Below are 20,121 nucleotides of genomic sequence, written 5' to 3'. Positions count from 1 at the left end.
TGTCACTTTGTAATTAAGGAAACAAATGCCCCATATGCAAGTGCAAACAGGTTAAGGGACAGACTGGGGACTAACAAACAGACAAGTCAGAGATTAAGTTGGAAGAAGCAGTAATACATAGGACATGCTTGGAGAACGTAGCAATCCAAAGCCAGGAGGATTATTTTCCCTTTGTATTTCTCCAGTGTAATCTGCAGATAGACATGAAGCAGGAAACTCCAATGGAGCAGGATTTTTGTTCCTACTTTTGTAGGACCAAAACACTGCAGCACAGTAGTAATCTTTGTGAAGAACTAGGAAAGTAAGACCACCTGCACACATCAACAGACGCATCAACCTGCCCAAGTAACAACATGGTGGGTGCAGCAGGATGCAAGACAGGAGCGGAGATTTAGGGAGAGCACACCCCCGTTAAACTGAAGCATCACCTGTTACCGATAGGCCACATTAAAAGGAGTACTAATGCTGCACCACATCCCAAGTCCATGTGAACCAGGACAGTCTCAGTCCCTTCAGCAATCAGACAGCTACAATCATAAACATGCCCATGTATGGTACCGCTGTACAATACTGAGAAATAGGCCAATTTTTGTACAGTTTTCCACAACACAGGGATTGTGCCAGTCACCCATGTCCAACACAGTTCCTCAGGGAAAGGAGGATGAGGAATACAAAACTGGAAAAGGACCCCCCCCCATATTTAAAACAAGAACAGCTCCCCTCTACTTCAGGCAAAGTTAAAAATCCCAAACCATTTAATTTCTCTTGTAATTACTACCATGAATAAGTGTTGGACAACAAATTTAGAAGCATGAAGTCTTACCTAATCCAAAGGTTTCCTCATTGTACAAGTCGATATCTTCATCTTCCTCTGCCATTTCCTCGAGGAGGATTTCTTCTTCTATAAGTAAATCTTCCACAAGCTTAAAAAAAAAAAAAAACATCAGAATTATGCAGTAAACCAATTTTGGTAATAGGTAAAAGATTACGCTGAACATTAAATGCGACTACTTCAGGTCCTGTTTATGCACTACCTTCCCCTCCTACTGCCCATCGCCCCAGTTTATGCACTACCTTCCCTCCTACTGCCCATCTCACCTGATACTATCACCTCCCTTTGGAATCCAGTTAGCACCTGCATGAAATTACTTTTTTCTTATATCCCTATTCTGTGACTGCCCACATCCAGTGTGTGAAATCTGTACCTTACCTCCCTACCTTTGGAGGCGAGCCAGACAATGTCTTGGCACACTCTTTCGAGCTCGTTGTAGATTATGTAGTAATGAGCTCAATCTTGTGTGGTTATGCTACGGAGGTCTCTCTGACTACGTATGACCAGCAGTGTAAGAAGGCTGGTAAGGACTCCTTTCATCCTGCTAGCAATGCTTTTTCCTATACACCACAGTATCCCAAAAGCCTGTTTATTTTTAGACCACTAGACAATACCACCCCAAGGCCATATTCTACCACAGCTCCTACTAGACCACACTAAGTGGGCAGTCCCCAGGTTACTACTTCCAATGCAATGATACTGCGTTTTAGACCATTATTCCAACTGTGCAGATGAGGTCAATAAAAGGCAAAAAACATGCATGTCCACCAGTGTTGTTTGATTAAGTCCTTATGGTTACATTCAGGCCAAAGTCATGGACATTCAGAAGCCATGTAGCTGAAACATTTAATGACCTTGTATATCTATAGCTATAAATCTCTCTGTACACACATCGGCATCAATGCCCACCTACGTCTCGACACTGGAAAGGAGGAGGCAGGACAACCTATGTATCCAGCAGAAAAGATGACTGACAGCATGGATGCCACAATGGGAAGGAGGAGGCAGGACAACCTATGCACCCAGGACAGGAGACCAGATGGAAAGGCAGTGCAACAAAGCCATTAGGCTCAGGATCCAAAGTGCACTGCTCAGGATAACAGGATAGAAATATTGTGGGAACTGTGGTGAGACATGCTTCAGAAGACACCGATAGATGTAATCAAAAATTGGTGACAGGCTGAGATTATGAAGACTGCCCCTGTGCCCCACAGCAGACCTGTGACACAGAGGAAGAGTGCGTTCAGAAAGCAGCTGGAGGACCTACTAAATAGACAGACAATATGAACTGGTACTGATAATGGGTGACCTGACTGCACAGATCAGGAAAGGCATAATAGGAGGACTGCCTAGGGCAAAAGGAAGAAGAGGCGCCATGAGAGAGACAGAGAGACAGAGAGACAGAGAGACAGAGAGACAGAGAGACAGAGAGACAGAGAGACAGAGAGACAGAGAGACAGAGAGACAGAGAGACAGAGAGACAGAGAGACAGAGAGACAGAGAGACAGAGAGACAGAATGGTGAACATGCAACGTTTGTAAACTTCCTCCTAGCAAGGAAAGGGCATTGGGGTAGAATCTGTGATTGCCAAGTCGTACCCAGTGATGCAGTCTACCCATGGTATAAGCCACTCGTTGCCATAATCAGCTACAAGTAGTTATCAGAGAAGGCTCCAAGTTAAACGGAGGCCAGGCTGAAGACAAGTAAGTTGACTGGACAAAAAGCACAACAGTTCAAGAAATTATTCAGGATTCTAGAACTTAGAACTTCAAGAAGATTAAACAGATGGAGATGAAAAATGGCAGTGCTCCAAACAGCATCTGTGAGGACAACAGAATAGATATGCAGCAGAGATTGGTATGGAAATAAGGTACATAAGGAAAGCTGGTGCTCAAATGCACAAGTCCAGAAAAACAAAGTGGGAGACAGAAAAGACTGACCAGGCAAGGAAGGAATACTAGTTAGCTAACAAAGCTAAGCAAGGAGTTGCAATAGCAAAGAGCAAGAGGCACTCTACCAGCTTCTGGAAAGTAAATCAGTATGTGAAACAAAGAAACTACATTGGGTTGCAAGGCAAAGACAAAACGATAGAGACGACAGACACCCTTCATAAGGGTGTCTAACACCAAGCTGCTCCCAGTCCACAGGACATCAAAACGTAGATGGAAGGAGTACTTTCTGCAGCTTCTGAATGAAGAAAACCCCACAGCTGTACTGCCCCAGACAGTGCTCAAGACAAGAGAAGAACCCACCCTAAAAGTTAGAAGAGTGTGACGCCCGTGCACTGGCCCAGTAATCAAGGAGCCTCAATCCTCACCACTAACACGAGTGAGGGGTGTCCACACTGGGAAGGATAACAACCCACACAAAGTACAATTTCTCTTAAGAGCACACAGAGATCACATGCAGTCTGGGGCTGGTTTCTCCCTTTCTCCCCAGATCCCCAATAAGACTCCCCACTGGTACAGCTATAGGGTACAGATCTCAGCAGATTAGTCAAGCCAAAACCTCCAGTGCCCTCTCTGTCCAACCAGTGCTGTGTGTCCCTGCCCAAGCAGCTGACACAAGAGATTTGGTTATATACAAGCACAGACACTCCTGGGGAAGGCTGGCACAGGTTCACCAGCTATGCCCCCTCCTGCCAGGCTATAAGGTAGTAATCACTGCCACCAACTACTCTTATCACCTACTAAAAAGGACCTTACCAAAGGGTGTCCAATTATTACTGTGCAACATTATTATCCAATTAGTAAGCATGACTAACAGCAAGGCTAATTTGGAGTGGCTTTGCACAGTATCACTATATACATGCAATGCACTCTAGAGCTTAAATTATCGGACACAGTTGAAAGGTTTAATAAATAAAAACAAAACAAATCTCAGTTCAACACAGTGCTAGTTAAGAGTTCAGAAATAACAGAAAAATGTTTAAAATACTGCAGAATAGTTTGACAAATCTAGAAAACAGCTAGATTAAATCTGACAAAATTCATATCCAAGACCAATCACAGTTCTAAATAAACTTGCATATAGGCAAAGGCAGAGTACTGGTGAATAGATGTTCTTTAGACAAAATCCAAAATGCTCCTATTTTCTCTCTCTCTCTCTGATAATGCCTTCGAATAATGCATCACTGCTAACTCATTTTAGATTACATCATTCTTCTCTGGTTCCCAGGCTAACAGAAATGAGTTTTAATATTTCTTTGATCTTGCACCTGGCCAGGAAACAATAATAAAAAAGACATTATGTATGTAAAATCTAGCAATTAACTCTGGTCACAAAAAAAGGAGGAATTCCTCAGTCCAGACATTATGTCTCCAAGCTTTTGTGATCAAACAGTCATACAATGCTTGAATTATCTGCTTTTCCAGCAGAGTGGACTGTGGTTACATTTTCTAAATTCAACATTTAATTTAGTTTTCTTACATTTAAGAGGACAAGCCTGTGGATTATATTTCCAATGAGAGAATTATCTGCAAAATTCTATCTAGCTAGACTGGCAGCCTTCACATATCTTCACAAAGAGCACCAAGGAAAATCAAGCCAGAGAAAGCAGCAGGCTCAGATGAGGTCACAGCAGGTATGATAAAAAAAGTGTTGGGTGAGAAGGGGAAGAAATGGCTCCCGAGGGTACTCATACCAGTGTTGAGAAAAAGGCATATCCCAGATGACTGGAGAATAAGCATACTCATGCCAGTGTACAAGAACAAAGGGGCAGCCACAAGGGTGAGCAGTACAGAGGCATCAAACTCCTGTCACACTGCATGAAAGTTCTAGAGTGGGCAATTGATAAACCAAATTAGTAGAAATTAAGATGGGAGATGAGCCATTCAGAGTCGGATCTGAATGTAGCACAACCGACCCAGTATTTGCAGGGAGACAAACAGCTGAGAAGCTCAAGATTAGGGAAGAGTTCAAATGGGCATTCCTAGACTTGGAGAAAGCCCATGACAAAGGTCCCAAGACAGACCTGGACAGCCCTGCAGTGGTTTGAAGTCACAGAAACACAATGGCATAATTAGTGCAAGCCATGTACAAGGACCCAATGACAAGTGCAGTGTTCAGTCTTACAGGGGGGTTCCTAGTGGGAGTGGGTGTTGCACTAGAGCTCAGCTCTGAGCCTACTTCTGTTCATACTGGTGATGGACTAGATTAACAAACAGGCTGGAAGGGACAGAACAAAGTGGTTTTATACAGATGAGGTGGCATTACAGGCAGACTGAGCATGAATTTCAGCAAAAGATAGGGGGAATGGAATGCAAAACTAAAAGCACATGGAATGAAAGAGTACAAGACAAGACAGTTATAATGGCAGCAAATAGTGGTGTTCAGAAACAGCAAAGAACTGTAATAGAAGGGAAAAAAGTGGAACAGTTTAACAGCTTCAAGTATCTGGGGGGGGGGGGGTTGAGGAAAAGGGAAGTATGAATGAGGAGGTTAAACTAGGATCTGAGAATCTGCAGCTGACCAGCACACTGCCATCTGCAGCATACAACAGAAGACTGCCGAAGAAGCTAAAACGTTCTACAAAACAGTGGTGGCTTCCAGTACTACTATGGCATGGAAATAAGGTACTAAGACAGCAGCTGAAGGCAGAAGTGATGAAGATGAAGTTCTTGAGACGTGGTAAACACACACTGTGTGACAGATGAAGTGAGGACATAACAGCAGAGGTTAGTTACATCTCATTGGCTTATGCCAATGTAGCTCTAGTTGCAGAAAAGATCAAAGAGACTAGATTATCGTGGTTCAAGCACCAACATAGAAAAGCAGAGGAGAATCTAGTGAAGATGATTTAGGACTGTAGCTCATTAGTCACCAATACATAAAACAAGAAAGCTAAGGGGTTTTGTTTAGATGCTTTAATACATAGAAACATCAGGATGGATAGCAGCATCTTTAAATATGAATGAACTAGTTAAGAGCTTACACAGATAAAAGCTTACATCTCAACAGCTAACTACAAAATGGCAGTCAGACTTACAAGTGCTCAGTATTTATACACCAAGCCCTTGGATAGCTTCTTAAAAAGGTATACGCACAGATCTAAATCCTCCCTCTAAAAAGACTGCCCTTCGTAAAAACAATAGAAGAGCTAGAAATGCAATACTATATACACTGGAAACAAACACAATGTTCATATCCAAGCTGCTTCACATCTGGTACAGAGTATAGAAATTAGACCACATCTCATAACAGTTGGGACCAAAATGTAACAGGGAGAGTCTGTGGTGCACAACTCTTATCAGGAACTTCTGGATTTGTCACAAGAATGGGAATGTCTTCTGGAACTGAATCAGACAACTCACTCTTGAGATAAAGTCTCTCTCATAGGCCATGGGTTGTGGTACAGGCTCAGACAGCATCTCAAAAATGTTTCCGATTCTGCCTAAAAGTTACTCCTCATTCTATGATGTACAGTCTTGGCTCTGGACCAATATTCTTCATAACACCAATTCGATCATAACCTTTGGACATTTGCATCCTTACCACTTTTCCCCTCTCATAACGGATTAAGCAGTCTAATTGTCTTATTTTAGCGGGACTTCTAGGATAGGCACTTCAACAGATTGGTAATGTGGTTTTGTTCCGTCTCCACAGAAATCTCTGAACAGGTGAGCCCAAGATGTTTATCATGAGAAACATTCGAGATTCTGGAAAACATCACTTGTTATCTCGTTCTAACTTCTCTACTAACTGCTCTGCACTTTGAACTGCACGTTCTGCCAAACCATTTGACTGTGGGTACTCAGGACTACTCGTGACATGAGTAAAGTCCCATTCTTCATCAAAGCATTTGAATTGTTGGCTTGTAAACTGCATGCCATTGTCAGAAAAACTGTGTGGGCTACCATGAACAGCAAAATGACTGTTCATCTTACCAATGACTGCATTAGATGCTAGATTAGAAAGTAGGTCAATCTTGAACCAACTATTATAGTCGAGAGTCTACTAACACCAAATAATGTTGACCATTCCACTCGAAGATCAGTGGCTACTGTCAACCAAGGTAGTTCCGGAATCTGGTTAAGCTGAAGTGGTTCATTCGGTTGATGAGGCTTTGTACTATTACACAGTGAACAAGATAAAAATGCTCTCTTAAGACACAGAGGGCCAATATACAAGCCCTCTCCTTCTTCTTTTGGTAGATTCAGTTCCTGGGTGACCACAATGCAAGACAGTACTCAGGCGGCAAGGACTTGGAACAATTACTTTCAGACCTTTCATTAAAATATATTTGTCAGCCAAAATCTCATCTCTGTATGGAAAATAAAGGTTGCACTTCTAACTAGACTGCTTTGATAGTCATCCATAATTAAGTGATTGAGCCTCTGTAAAACTAGATCAGTGGCTGTGTGACCTCAACGTAAAAGACGTCTGGAAGAAAAATTTCTCACTTCTATATTCAAAATCAAGATTCTCATGCTGTTCTGAGGTGTTTCTGGGCAATCTGGATAATGTTATTAGCAAGACAAAAGTTTGCCTTTCTTGTAAACAAGATTGAAATTGTACTTTTGTAATCTCCGCATCATACGTTGCAGTCTGGCTGGAGCTGAATGCATAGGCTTGCTCAAGATAGTGACCAAAGGTTGGTTGTTTATGGTAGACCTATCCAGATCGAAACAGACAATCATGGAACTTCGAACATGAAAAACAACTGCCAAAAGCACTTTCTTGATCTGGGCATACTGCATCTCAGTTTGGCTAAGAGTTCTCGATGTATAGGCAACACGTTCTTTAAGAATGACTGCACCAAGCCCAAAATTCAAAGCATCAAAGGAAAGTGTAACTTTTTTTGTGAACATCACAATATCAGAGTAGGTGGACTAGCAATTCTTTGTTTCAGGACCTCAAAAGCCCTTTTGGTATTACTCTAACCAAGACCACGATACATAGGTTCATAGGTTCATACTAGGCTATCTGCCCAAGGGCATTTATAAGCCTAGCCCATAGTTATGTGGCTTTCGCCACCCCTTTAGTTTGAATAAAAATTATGCCTATCATTTTTCTGTGCCTCTGTCAAGCAGTGACACTGAAGTAATCCCTGGGGTATATCTGCGATCTCCCATCCATTGGTCAAGATTCCTCTTGAACAAGGCCAGCGAGGTGCTCTGCCTCACATGTACCGGGATTTTGTTCCACAGCATAGGGAGTCTCTGGGTGATGAATCTGTCCCTCCAGCACGTTCTATTTATAACCGTGTCAAGGTTTAAGTCTCCGCCCTTGTGGTTCTGAGGGATCTAGATTTTTGAGGTGAAGCATATTCATCAAATCTGGGTTTGACATGGCCTTATATGTCAGGCACAGGTCACCTCTGAGCAAGCGGTATGAGACTGAATAAAGCTGGAGTTCTTTCAGTCGGGCAGCATAAGACATATTTTGAGACCCTTTATCCTTTTGGTGAGGAACTTTTGGGGCCTTTCAAGCTGCATCAGGTGTCTGGTCAGATACATTCGAATGGGGCATTGTACTCAATCATAGGTCTAATGAGTGATGAGTACAGGGGACGATGACCTCCCTTGATCTAGATGTGAATCCCTTCATGATCAGGTGGGCGATATAGAAGGTTTTCCTAACTACTTTAGCAACATGAGTGTCAAGCGAAGACTACTGTCAACTTGGGTCCCCAGATCCCTGATGACTTTTCTGTGCTCAGTGGATTGTCACCTATATGGTAGCTAGGGGTAACCTTGTTTTTCCCGAAGGGTATGACTATGCATTTTTGGCGTTTAACTTCAGGCCATGGCTCTGGCACCAGTTATCCGTTTCTGTGAGGCCCTTCTGGAGGATATCTGTGTCAGATGTGTTTTCGACTATGGCCCAGTTTGCAGTCATCTGCAAACTTTGTCAGCCATAACCCTCCTGTGTTTGCTTGTACTTCAGAAAAGTAGATGCCGAACAAGAGTGGACCCAGGACTGAGCCCTGTGGGACACCACTTGTGACAGGCTTTGAGTCTGACATGGCTCCAGCAACTCTGACCCTGTGGGTTCTGTCGCTAGTCAGTTTGCAACCCATCTTGTGATGTATGGGTTTACATTCAAGCTGATGAGTTTTTCGATGATACCTGAGTGGGGTATTGTGTCGAAGGCCTTTGCCAGGTCGAGGTAGGCTGTATGGACTGCCTTTCCCTCATCAATGGCCTTGGTGACTGTCTCGAAAAAGTCAACCAAGTTTAAGAGGCAGGATCTGCCTTTGACAAAGCCAAACTGGGTTGGATCCAAAGTCTGCAAGTTCCCTATGTCTTTATTTATGAGTTCCATTATGATCCTCTCCATGGCTTTGCAGATAAGGCTTGTCAAGCTAATGGGGCGGTAATTTCCAGGGTCTGTGGAGGCACCGCCCTTATGAAGTGGGACCACAGTCGCCGTCGCCACTCCTTGGGTGCGTATCCTGAGGTGAGGCTAAGATTAAACAGCTGTCCTAACTGTGGGTTTAATTCCTCGTTGAGTTCATGAAGCACACAGCCGGGGACACCATCCGGTCCCATGGATGCTGTGTTTTTGCCTTAGTGAGGGCAGTTCTCACCTGGGCGTTGGAGATGTTTGGGGGCTACAATCCTCTGGAATAGATATCTCTCCTTTTGGGGAGAGGGAGTTTGCACTGAACCTGTCAGCCAGTATGTTAGCAATGTGTGTAGGTTCAGTAATTTTCACATCATTTTGAACTAATTCTGAGCATATCTGGGAGTTTCCTCCTAGGTTTCTAACATAGCTAAAGAAGGCCTTATGATTGTCTTTAGAGTCCTTGGCGATTTTTCTCTCAATTTGCCTTGGATGATTTTATGAGAGCTCTTAGATTTTTACTTATAATGATCAAAGGTGTCTTACCTTTCAAGGATTTTGCTCTATCTTGTAGTAGCTTCCTCCTTTTGTTGTAGAGCTTGTTTATGGCTGGGGTCCACCAGACTGGACGCTTGCCTTTGGTACAGAGAGTCTTAGTTTTGTTTGGGATTGCCTGATCCATGCAGTCCTGTAGGTGCTGGTAGAAGGCATTTGTAAGTGATTCAGCGGTTTGAGTAATGTTTACCACTGGCTCAGGGGCCTTAAAGGAGACCACACTAGTTTTTAGAAGTGTGAAATCGGCTTTTGAGAAGTTTTTCACTGTGGTCTTTTTGTTTCAGGTGGGGCGGGATGAGGACCTCCAGCGAGATTAGTTTATGATCTGATCTCACCAGTGAGGGGTATACTTCGGTGTTGAACATTTTGATCCCATGTTCGTGATGATGAGATCAAGTATGTTTTCACCTCTTGTGGGGATGGTGACTAGTTGTTCCATGGCATTTGAGTTTATGAACTCCAGGAATCTTTGGGTTAGAGTGTTCGGGCTTGAGTAGTGTTCCCAGTCTATATTAGGGTAGTTGAAGTCACCTAGTATGATGGTGTTTGGAGATACATTTATCCCTCCAATGTTTTCAGGAAAACCATGTGAGGTTCCTGAGTTTGAGAGGGTGGCCTGTAACATGCTACAAATTGCAGAGCAGTCTTGCCTATGGTTAATTGCACCTGGATGGTCTCCGATGCATCGTGCGTTGCCACCAACCTTGAGGTGTGGGTGTCCTTTATGAATATGGACACCCCTCCTTTCTTGGTGTTGTCCGGATTTTGGGGCCGGAGCATGATATGAGGTGAAACCTGTTAGTGCTAGGGTGCTCTCAGGAGCCTTGAACCAGGTTTCTGTCACAGCACAGACATCGATGTTCTCCATATTGAGAAGGGCCTCGAGTGCGTGCATCTTGAGATTGAGACTTCTGGCATTGAGCAGCATTACCCTTAGTTTTTTCCTTTTGGTGTTCTAGGGTGGTAGGTTTAGAATTTGAGCCTTGCCTAAAAAGGCACTATGGGGTGGCAAGAGCCTTTGCCAATATCCGGAAGCCCAGGGTGACAGGTGCAAGCCGTCCCTTGAAGCAGCGTGGCTTGTCCAGCATGTCATCCCAGGCAGACAGACATTGGATCCCCTTTGAATGACACCAGAATTTAAGCCAATTATTAAAGCTGATCATCTTATCACTGCATTGTGGCATCATTCTAGGTGAAGGTAGGATACCGCTCAAGGTCAGGGTCATACCTGCCTGGGCTACATAATCAGAGAGCTCCTCGACGTCCCTTTTCATGTAGTCCAAGGAGGTACGTCTCAGGTCGTTGACACCAGCGTGGACAATGACTGAGTCGTACTTGTACCTGCTGTTGAGAGACCTGAGTGCTTGCGTTATGTGGCGGATTCTAGCGCCCGACAGGCAGCTTACTGTGACCTTCTCCTTACTCAGTCTGGTGGCGGGACGTCAGTGTGTCTGACTATGGAATCACCAATGACAAGTGTGTCTGGCATTTTGTTTGGCCTTAAGGGCTGTGACTGTTTGACACTCTGACTGTGTGGTCTATGTGTTGCATGTGTTGGGTCGTGAGGTGGTAGTTGTTTGGGTGTCTGCTTTGGTGGCCTCTGCTGTTTTGGTAAATTTTGACCAGAGCCTCCGAGTATGTCTTTGTGTGAGTATGTGTATGATTTGAAGTTGTGATGGTACCATGTGTGACTGGGTATGTATTGTGTGTGGTTGCCTTCTCCTCCTGTCTGGTCTTGCCAGTCCTATGTTGAGAGAGCTCAGCCTCCAGTTTGGCCGTATAGTTGCATCTCTCATGTATTTGTGTTTTGTGGGAGAAGGAGAGGATTGTCTGTGTACATGAGGCAATTGTAACATTGCCTCAATATTCCCAGGTTCACCAGTTGAGCTGGAGAGGACACTAGCAACTGATCCCTCGACATACTAGAAGTAGTAGATAAAGAACTTTCAAAGGACTCGGGAAGTGGGTTTTGGGCTGGTGGGGTACTATCTATAATAAGAGTGCTTTATCAAGGTGCAAGTACTGTAGGAGTAAGTGCTAGGCTTTACAGATAGAGAATAGTCTACTTGGGAATCAAGTAGAGATGAACTTTTCAGTTATAGGATACGCTGGTTAGATCAGCAGTACAGTTTAGCGTGTTTTATAGCAGGGTGCTGAAGGCAGGTAGGAATTGCCCCAAAACGTCCAATGGACTACTAGTTTCTGGCTGAAACTTCACCAAATCGGACAAAAAGGCCGCTCAGTGCTTCCCACTCCCACTGGTAAGCAAAGAAACTTCCCTCCTTCCTAATAAGGCAATGGATCAGTAACAGGAACTAAAAACAAAGCCCAGGGATCAGCAACTCTGAAACTGGACTACTCTAGTTCAGTAAAGTGGGAAAACAAGAGATTTTTTGTTTTATTACAGAGATAAGGAAAAAAAGAGACAGTAAATGCTATAAATGCTGTAAATCGGCTAGCGCACTTTAGTGTGTAGCCTACAGAAACAATTTGCAACAATTAGTAACTTAAAGTGCAATAAACAGTGTAAAATGCAGAAATCACTTAAAGTAGCAGTAAAACAGAAGAAATGCAGTCGCTAGCTTAATAACAGTGGGAAAGCCACAAAAATACTTATATCTGGTAGAAAGTCACTCTTTTAGCTCTCTGCTGCTTGGATCACTCTGCAGGCCACCACGAGGATCTGTGCAGAGTTGGTACAAGCTGGAAAACACGTGTTTAGCGTGTTTTATAGCAGGGGGCTGAAAGGAGCTAGTAATTGGCCCAAAACTACCAATAGACTACTAGTTTCTGGCTGAAACTTCACCAATTCGGACAAAAGGCTGCTCAGTGCTTCCCACTCCCACTGGTAAGCAAAGAAACTTCCCTCCTTCCTAATAAGGCAATGGATCAGTAACAGGAACTAAAAACAAAGCCCAGGGATCAGCAACTCTGAAACTGGACTACTCTAGTTCAGTAAGGTGGGAAAACAAGAGATTTTTTTTTTTTTTTACAGAGACAAGGAAAAAAACAGACAGTAAATGCTATAAATGCTTTTAAGGCTAGCACACTTGAGTGTGTTAGCCTACAGGTAAAATTAAGCAACAAATAACTTTTAAGAGTGCAAAACAGTTAATCAACACAAAAACAGTTTAAATAGAATGCAGAGCTGTATAAACAGGCTAAGATGCAGTCGCTAAGCAGTAAATATTCAAAAAGCCAGAAAAAAATACTTAAATCAGTTATAGCAAATACAGTTATAACAAATGCTCTGAAATATACTGTATATTTCCAATATGTTTGAGAAGGACAGTCAGAACACAAGAAGGTTCAGGCGAAGAAGAAAAAAAGTTTTGTTTTACTTTTTGAAAAGGTAAAAGGAGGAACAGAAGGCCTTATCAAATGTTCTCTCTGTATTAAGAAGAATGAGCTAATGACACTAGACTGGGAGGTGTGTCACAGTAGGGGCGGGCAACTGCAAAGCCACCAAGTATAAGAGCAAGACACCAACAGGGAGGGAGGGTGGGACAAAATAGCCTAAGACAACAAGCTATGAAAGTTTTTAAACAGAAAAAGATTTCTGAAGATTCTGAATAGACAAAGTGCTTTATATATATTAAATTATAAAAACAGTAATCTGTTAAAATAATCAAAAAATACTTATATTTTGTAGCTCAGTTGCGGTCAAACAACTTCTCCAGCCTGCACCAAAGACCAGAACAACAACTTTTTTTTACAAGAACACAAAAGAACCAGCCCCCACTAGCCAAGAGATAATTACACAGAGTAAATGTTTCAGTTTATACAATAGCCTAAGACAACAAGCTATGAAAGTTTTTAAACAGAAAAAGATTTCTGAAGATTCTGAATAGACAAAGTGCTTTATATATATTAAATTATAAAAACAGTAATCTGTTAAAATAATCAAAAATACTTATATTTTGTAGCTCAGTTGGTCAAACAACTTCTCCAGCCTGCACCAAAGACCAGAACAACAACTTTTTTTACAAGAACACAAAAGAACCAGCCCCACTAGCCAAGAGATAATTACACAGAGTAAATGTTTCAGTTTATACAATAGCCTAAGACAACAAGCTATGAAAGTTTTTAAACAGAAAAAGATTTCTGAAGATTCTGAATAGACAAAGTGCTTTATATATATTAAATTATAAAAACAGTAATCTGTTAAAATAATCAAAAAATACTTATATTTTGTAGCTCAGTTGCGGTCAAACAACTTCTCCAGCCTGCACCAAAGACCAGAACAACATCTTTGTGTGTTAGCTCTCGAGTGGTGCAGATAATTGGCTCAAGCCTGGAATGAACTTGCCTAGGTAGTTGACCATGCCAAGAAAATGTTGCAGGGCTTGAACATTGTCTGGTACTGGCATCTTGAGAATTGCTGTTTTTTTCAAGGGTCTGGTCGTAGGCTTGTACTCATGACCAACGTAAGTAATCTCTTGTAGCCTGAACTTGTATTTGTGTGGACTGAGCTTAAGATTCACTTGACGTGCCATTTCCAGAACTTTTGAAGGTCATGTTCAGCTTCATCACGACCTCCTACTAGTACAAGTCTACCATGATACCACAAGGAGACCCAGAAAAAAATTTGCTCCATTGCACACTGAAAGACTTCACTTGCAGAATTTATTCCAAGTAGTTCTCAAAAATCTGCACCTGCCAAACAGAGTACTGAAAGTAATGAGCAATGATGATTTTTGTGAACATTACTGCTGCAACATCTTCGACTGTGCCCATTGGATGATAGAGGTCTGTTTAGTGCTGTTCAAAACTTGTGGATCAATACATAATTCTGATGTCATCAGGGCTTTTCTTATGAGCTACCGCCATTTAGATACCCATTCAGTTGAAGTTTCAACTAAAGAAGAAAAATTCATGCCCAGTCACACAATTTTCTCCAAGTCTGCTTTGACGGTCCTGCATGGCTACTGGAACTTTACAAGCTGGTCTGATAAATGGACTGACCTCTGGATCTAACTTCATGAGTACACTGGAAGTTTGCCTAGCTTGTCTTGGAACAGATCAGCATTGGTAGAAAAAATGTGTGGGCAACATTAGAGTACTGGTCTTTTAAGCTAACTTGGTGGACTTCCTTATTAAATGAAAGCAGTCCCATTTTCAAACTGTCTGAGCCCCAATAGACTGGACGTGTCTCGACCATATTAAATAAGTTGTAGCTTCTTCCAGCAAAGTAACATGAAAGCACTACTGAGCCATCAGGTTTAAATTTCTTCACCTCCATAAGCAACAAGCTTTGCACACCTTGCCAAATCAAGCCTTTCACCTTTACATACTCTGGCAAATGTTTCTGCTGACATAACATTGCACTTGGAGCATGTATCAACTTTGAGCTCTGTGGGTTTGTCACTTATCCAAACAGTACAAAACACTTCATTCTTTGCCCTTAAAACTACTGCATTAACGGTTTTATGAAGCAGACACACACCATCCACACATAAAAAAAATCCCTTTTAATAAAAGAATGTAAGCCTTTTGATTTACAAAACCTTTTGAAAGGATTCCATTTATTGCATTTGTATTTGGGGTATTGCGGACCATAAGTTAAATGTTTTTCCCTTTTAAATTCAGGACTTCCACCACAATTACGGCAGTTGGCAATGAAAGTAGGTTGGGGCCCATGCTTGGAGTGTGCTGACTCACTCTTATGCTTCACCGAGACTGTGCAAACTCCACAAGGTGCTAGAAAGTTCTGGGGTTTATCAGGGAGTGCTGCAGGGTTAGATGCTGCCGTGTGCTTGGGTCCGTTTCTTTTAACCACGTGCTGCATACTATCAACATGAGCTTTATCACTGTACTTCTAGAGCTGCTCTTATTTGTAAGCATATTTGTGTGCTCTTCTGCGAGCTCGTATATCTGACTAATCTCAATGGCCTTATTCAAAGTTAAGTCACTGTCACGAATAGGGTTGCCACCTTTCGTTGTGGCTTAAACTGGAGTAAAGCCACACCCCTCACGTCACCAGTAACCCAGCCCACCCTGCCCATTTTGAAATGTCACAATGATATCACTCAGCAAGGAACACCCTTTTTCCCCCATTCCTGCTGCCTGCTTTCGGCTGATTTACTATGCTTTTCTGTAAACAGGCATAGTAAGTCAGCCGATTTACAAACTCCGATAGTCCGTTTCCTTTTAGAAACAAAATACCGGAGTTTGTAAAGTGTTTTCCGGACTACCGGAGAATCAGTTTGATTTCCCTAGTCACGAATCAAAATCTCTCACAGCATCATCTTTTATCACACACACACACACACACACACACACACACACACACACACACACACTGCACGTTTCAACTTTCTTTCTCAGGTCAGTTACATATGCTGCAGTTTCACCACGTTTTTGATCCCCCATGTAAAATGTGTCTTTCCACTAACATTTGCTTGTGTTTTAAGCACTAAAGAGTCTGCCCTTGACTCAGCCGGTACAAGAATTATGAAGGTTTCCCCCTTTCCAGCATAGGCAGCAGGTGCATACACAAATGAATATTCCCTTTCTACGGCTTCCCAGCTAAATTAAAGTAGAATAAATGCCTTTGTACGGTCATCTTTATCAAAAACTGCAGCCTGTATATATAAAACAGGCTCAAACCTCTCCAGTTCTCAGCAATATTACTGTCAAACACAAGTGCACTGGGCTTTCAAAATCCATCTACCATGGCAACAAAGTATACGCAAACACACGGAAAAGATGAGCCTTGTAATTATGTATGAATAAACTGTTTTGTGAGCTTGTAACATTCAAATACACAAATTTTTTGAAATACTTTACTTGAGAAATATGCTCTGTAATGGCTGTACTTTACATAAGACACTGCACAGACATGCAAACACTTTATACACTTCTGACAAGTCAGATATATTTGCTTAATACAAAAATGGATATATTTGGGATAATGCTATTTCCTTTTACTGATTTTATGCAATACAGACTTGACTTCAAACATTTTCTGTAGTAATCCGAATATTTTCATCAACACTGTACATATCAGTTTATGCAATTATTTAGAATGTTCTGTATACTCAGTTTCATTTTATGCGGAAAGAAATAGTGCCGAGCAAGCTTTAATATCTAAAATTAGCTTCTGACCCGTTTTGCAAAGTACACACATTTTGAGAATGATCCATTCCTTTATATTTCACCAGCATCTAAACAAGTGAGTGAAGTTGTTTTAGCCAAGGCATTTCTGAGTCCATGCCCCTTCGGATATTCGGTTCTAATACCATGTCCTTTAGACAAGTCACTTCTGGCACCATGTCGTTCATTTGTCTCCAATACACAAAACAAGAAGGCTTGATGTTTTGTTTAGATGCTTTAATGCATACAAACACCAGGATGGATAGCAGCATCTTTAAATATGAACAAACTAGTGAAAAGTACAGTTTTGTACCTACCATAAATGTAGATGTTCGAAGATCCACATTGCTGCAGTCCTTACATATGGGTAGTCCGCTGTCCTCGGTCGGCCCGAATACCAAAGTATTAGGCTGACGTCGGTCAAGGCGCTTAAGACTGACATCAGGACGTCAGGGTACAAATGCGCATGACCGACGTCATATCCTCAGTCTTTTCTTGCCCCAGATGTCAGAAGGCCCTAAAAAGAAAGGCCAAAACCAAAAGACAGCAAAAAACAACCAACCACCCCTGCACTAATCATATTTACAATATTCACAACTCAAACCACACAACCACCTCTAACTACAGAGGGGAAGGAGGGAGGGTAAATTGGACTGCAGCAAATGTGGATCTTCGAACATCTACATTTATGGTAGGTACAAAACTGTACTATGTTCTTCATCTCACATTGCTGCAGTCCTTACATATGGGTAGAATCCCAAAGCAGAGGTAAGGAAGGATGGCAAAACTATAAAGCATTAGGAGCTGCCAAAATGCCCTGTAAAACTGCAGTGGCAAAACCAGCCCTAGATTTAGAGTAAAGTGGAAGGTGGTAATGCTTAGAGAAAGTATGCACTGAACTCCAAGTAGCTGCCTCCAAAATATCTTTAGTAGCCACCCCCCTTAAAAAGCTGTAGATGTGGCAGTAGCCCTAGTGGAATGAGGCCTAATCCCAGCTGGAATCTCCTTACCATGATGGGAATAACAGAAAGCAATACAAAACCAATCCACTTAGAAATAGTTTGTTTTGAAACAGGTTTGCCCTGAGAACCCAAAGCAAATGAAACAAATAACTGCTGAGACTGCCTGAACCCTTTAGTTCTGCTCAAATAATATCGCAACTGCCTGTGTATATCCAAAGTGTGTAAAATCTTTTCCCCTTTATTTTGGGGGTTTGCATAAAAAGTAGGCAAATGAATAGCTTGGTTTAAAGCCACACTAGAAACCACTTTAGGCATAAAGGAAGGATTAGTACGCAAAGATACCCTATCCTTATGGAAAATTAAGAAAGGCTCAACCGCCATAAGGGCCTGTAATTCAGAAACCTTTCTCGCAGAGGTAATGGCCAACAAAAAAGCAGTCTTCCATGATAAATATTTCAACTCGGCAGTAGCTGCAGGCTCAAAAGGTTGTAGAGTGAGTTTCTCCAACACAAAATTGAGATCCCAAGCAGGAGTAGGAGCTCTACGTGGGGGTCTTATATTCTTTGCCCCTCTAAGGAATTGCTTAAACAAAGGATGAGAAAACAATGGTGGGTCACAGTCATAGTGAGCAGAAATTGCAGCAGCATGAACCTTAATAGAGGAGAAGGACAAACCTTTGTCCAGTAACTCAGTAAGGTATTGAAGAGCCACACTTAAATTAGGCTTAGAAACATCAAAGTCCTTTGCTGTACTCAAAATAAAAATCTCCTCCATTTATCTGCGTACACTTTCCTTGTACTAGGCCTTCTGGCCTCCAAAATAACATTCAAAACTTGTTGTGGAAGCTGAGACCCTCCAGGGTTTAAAACAGAATATGCCAGGCTGCTAGAAGTAGAGAGTGAAGTTTGACATTGAGTAAATGACTGTTCTCCTGAGACAGCAGGTGAGGAATCGAAGGCAAAGGCCATGGAGGCTCCCGTACCAGACTTCTCAGTAATGGGTACCAGTGCTGTCGAGGCCAATCTGGAGCTATTAAAATCATGTTTGGCTTGTCCTGTCTGACCTTCAGGAGTACCTTTGGGAGGAGAGGCAGAGGTGGAAAGGCATACACGAAGATTGCTCCAATTGAATGAGAGAGCATCCACTTTCCAGGCTGTGGGATGAAATCTTTTTGTGCAAAACTTTGGCAGCTGGTAGTTTAGTGGAGAAGCGAACAGATCTATGTCTGGAGTTCCCCATAACACTGTCAACTTCTGAAATACTTGAGGATCCAATTTCCACTCGTGGGGATCCATAATTTGTCTGCTCAACACATCTGCTAAGGAGTTCTGCGCTCCTGGCAGAAACCTTGCCTGAAGATTTAGCTGTAAACTGAGAGCAGTCTCCCACAAAATCATTGCTTGTCTGCATAGAGGATAAGAATCGTTCCCCTTGCTTGTTGATGTACCACATGACAGTTGTGTTGTCTGTTAGAACCAACACCTGCCCTGGAAGAAGTAAATCCTTGAAAGCTATTAATGCAAATTGGACTGCTAACATCTCCTTCAAGTTGATATGTAGATGTTGAAGTCTGGCAGGCCACGTGTCTTGTACCCATTTTCCATTCAGATGAGCTCCCCAAGCTTTGTCTGAGGCATCTGTCGTTAGAATCTGACTCGCCTCTGGCTGGGTCACAGAGTCCCTTGTTTAGGTGACATTCCTGAGCCCACCACAAAAATTCCTTTTGAATGCAAGGTATTATCTGAATGACAGTGTCCATATCTTGGCAGTGCTGTGTCCATACATTTTTGAGATACCATTGTAGCTTCCTCATATGCAGTTTGGCATTGGGAAGTACCAGAATACAAGATGCCATGAACCCCAAGGCTTGAAGGACTGTCCTTGCAGTCAGCCTGGACTGACGAGACAATTGATGGAAGTAAAGAGAAAGATTCTTTTGTTTGTCCGGGGTCAAAAGGCCATCTGGGATGCTGTATTCAGTCTCACACCCAGAAAGCACATGTCCTGAGAGGGTACTAGACTGGACTTTATTTCGTTCACAGAATACCCCAGGCATCTTAACACTGCTATCACATACTGTAAATGATGAAGAAGTTCGTCCTTTCCTTGGGCCAGAATCAGGCAATCGTCCAAATAAGGATAGATTTGTATTCCTCTTAGCCTGAAGAAAGCTATCACTGGAGCCAGAACCTTCGTGAACACTCTGGGCGCAGTAGATAAGCCAAAGGGCAATGCAGAGAACTGATAATGAGAAGTCCCAGCCAGCAGATACTTCCTGCAACCGAGCCTGATAGGAACATGAAGGTAAGCCTCCTTGAGATCCAGAGTCACCATCCAGTGATCTTTGCCCAGCAGAGGTAAAAGCTGTTGTAACGTCAACATTTTGAACTT

At 42.4% G+C, this 20,121-nt stretch overlaps 1 protein-coding gene across 2 annotated transcripts in view; it reads right to left on the bottom strand.

Annotated features, from left to right (window-relative positions):
* The window catches only part of PATL2 (PAT1 homolog 2), an 837,187-nt gene that overhangs the window by 780,418 nt on the left and 36,648 nt on the right, over positions 1-20,121 (bottom strand). For both annotated transcript variants that reach the window (XM_044086703.1, XM_044086702.1), the window contains exon 2: positions 824-923. In XM_044086703.1, the coding sequence (XP_043942638.1) occupies positions 824-923 (100 nt within the window). The remainder of the gene's footprint in view (positions 1-823; positions 924-20,121) is intronic.

The sequence above is a fragment of the Protopterus annectens genome, chromosome 10.part0 (genome assembly GCF_019279795.1).
Source record: "Protopterus annectens isolate FY-2018-M chromosome 10.part0, PAN1.0, whole genome shotgun sequence".
Taxonomy (NCBI): Eukaryota; Metazoa; Chordata; order Ceratodontiformes; family Protopteridae; genus Protopterus; species Protopterus annectens.
Note: the sequence above shows the minus strand (reverse complement) of the source record. Positions and strands in the feature narration are given on the sequence as shown.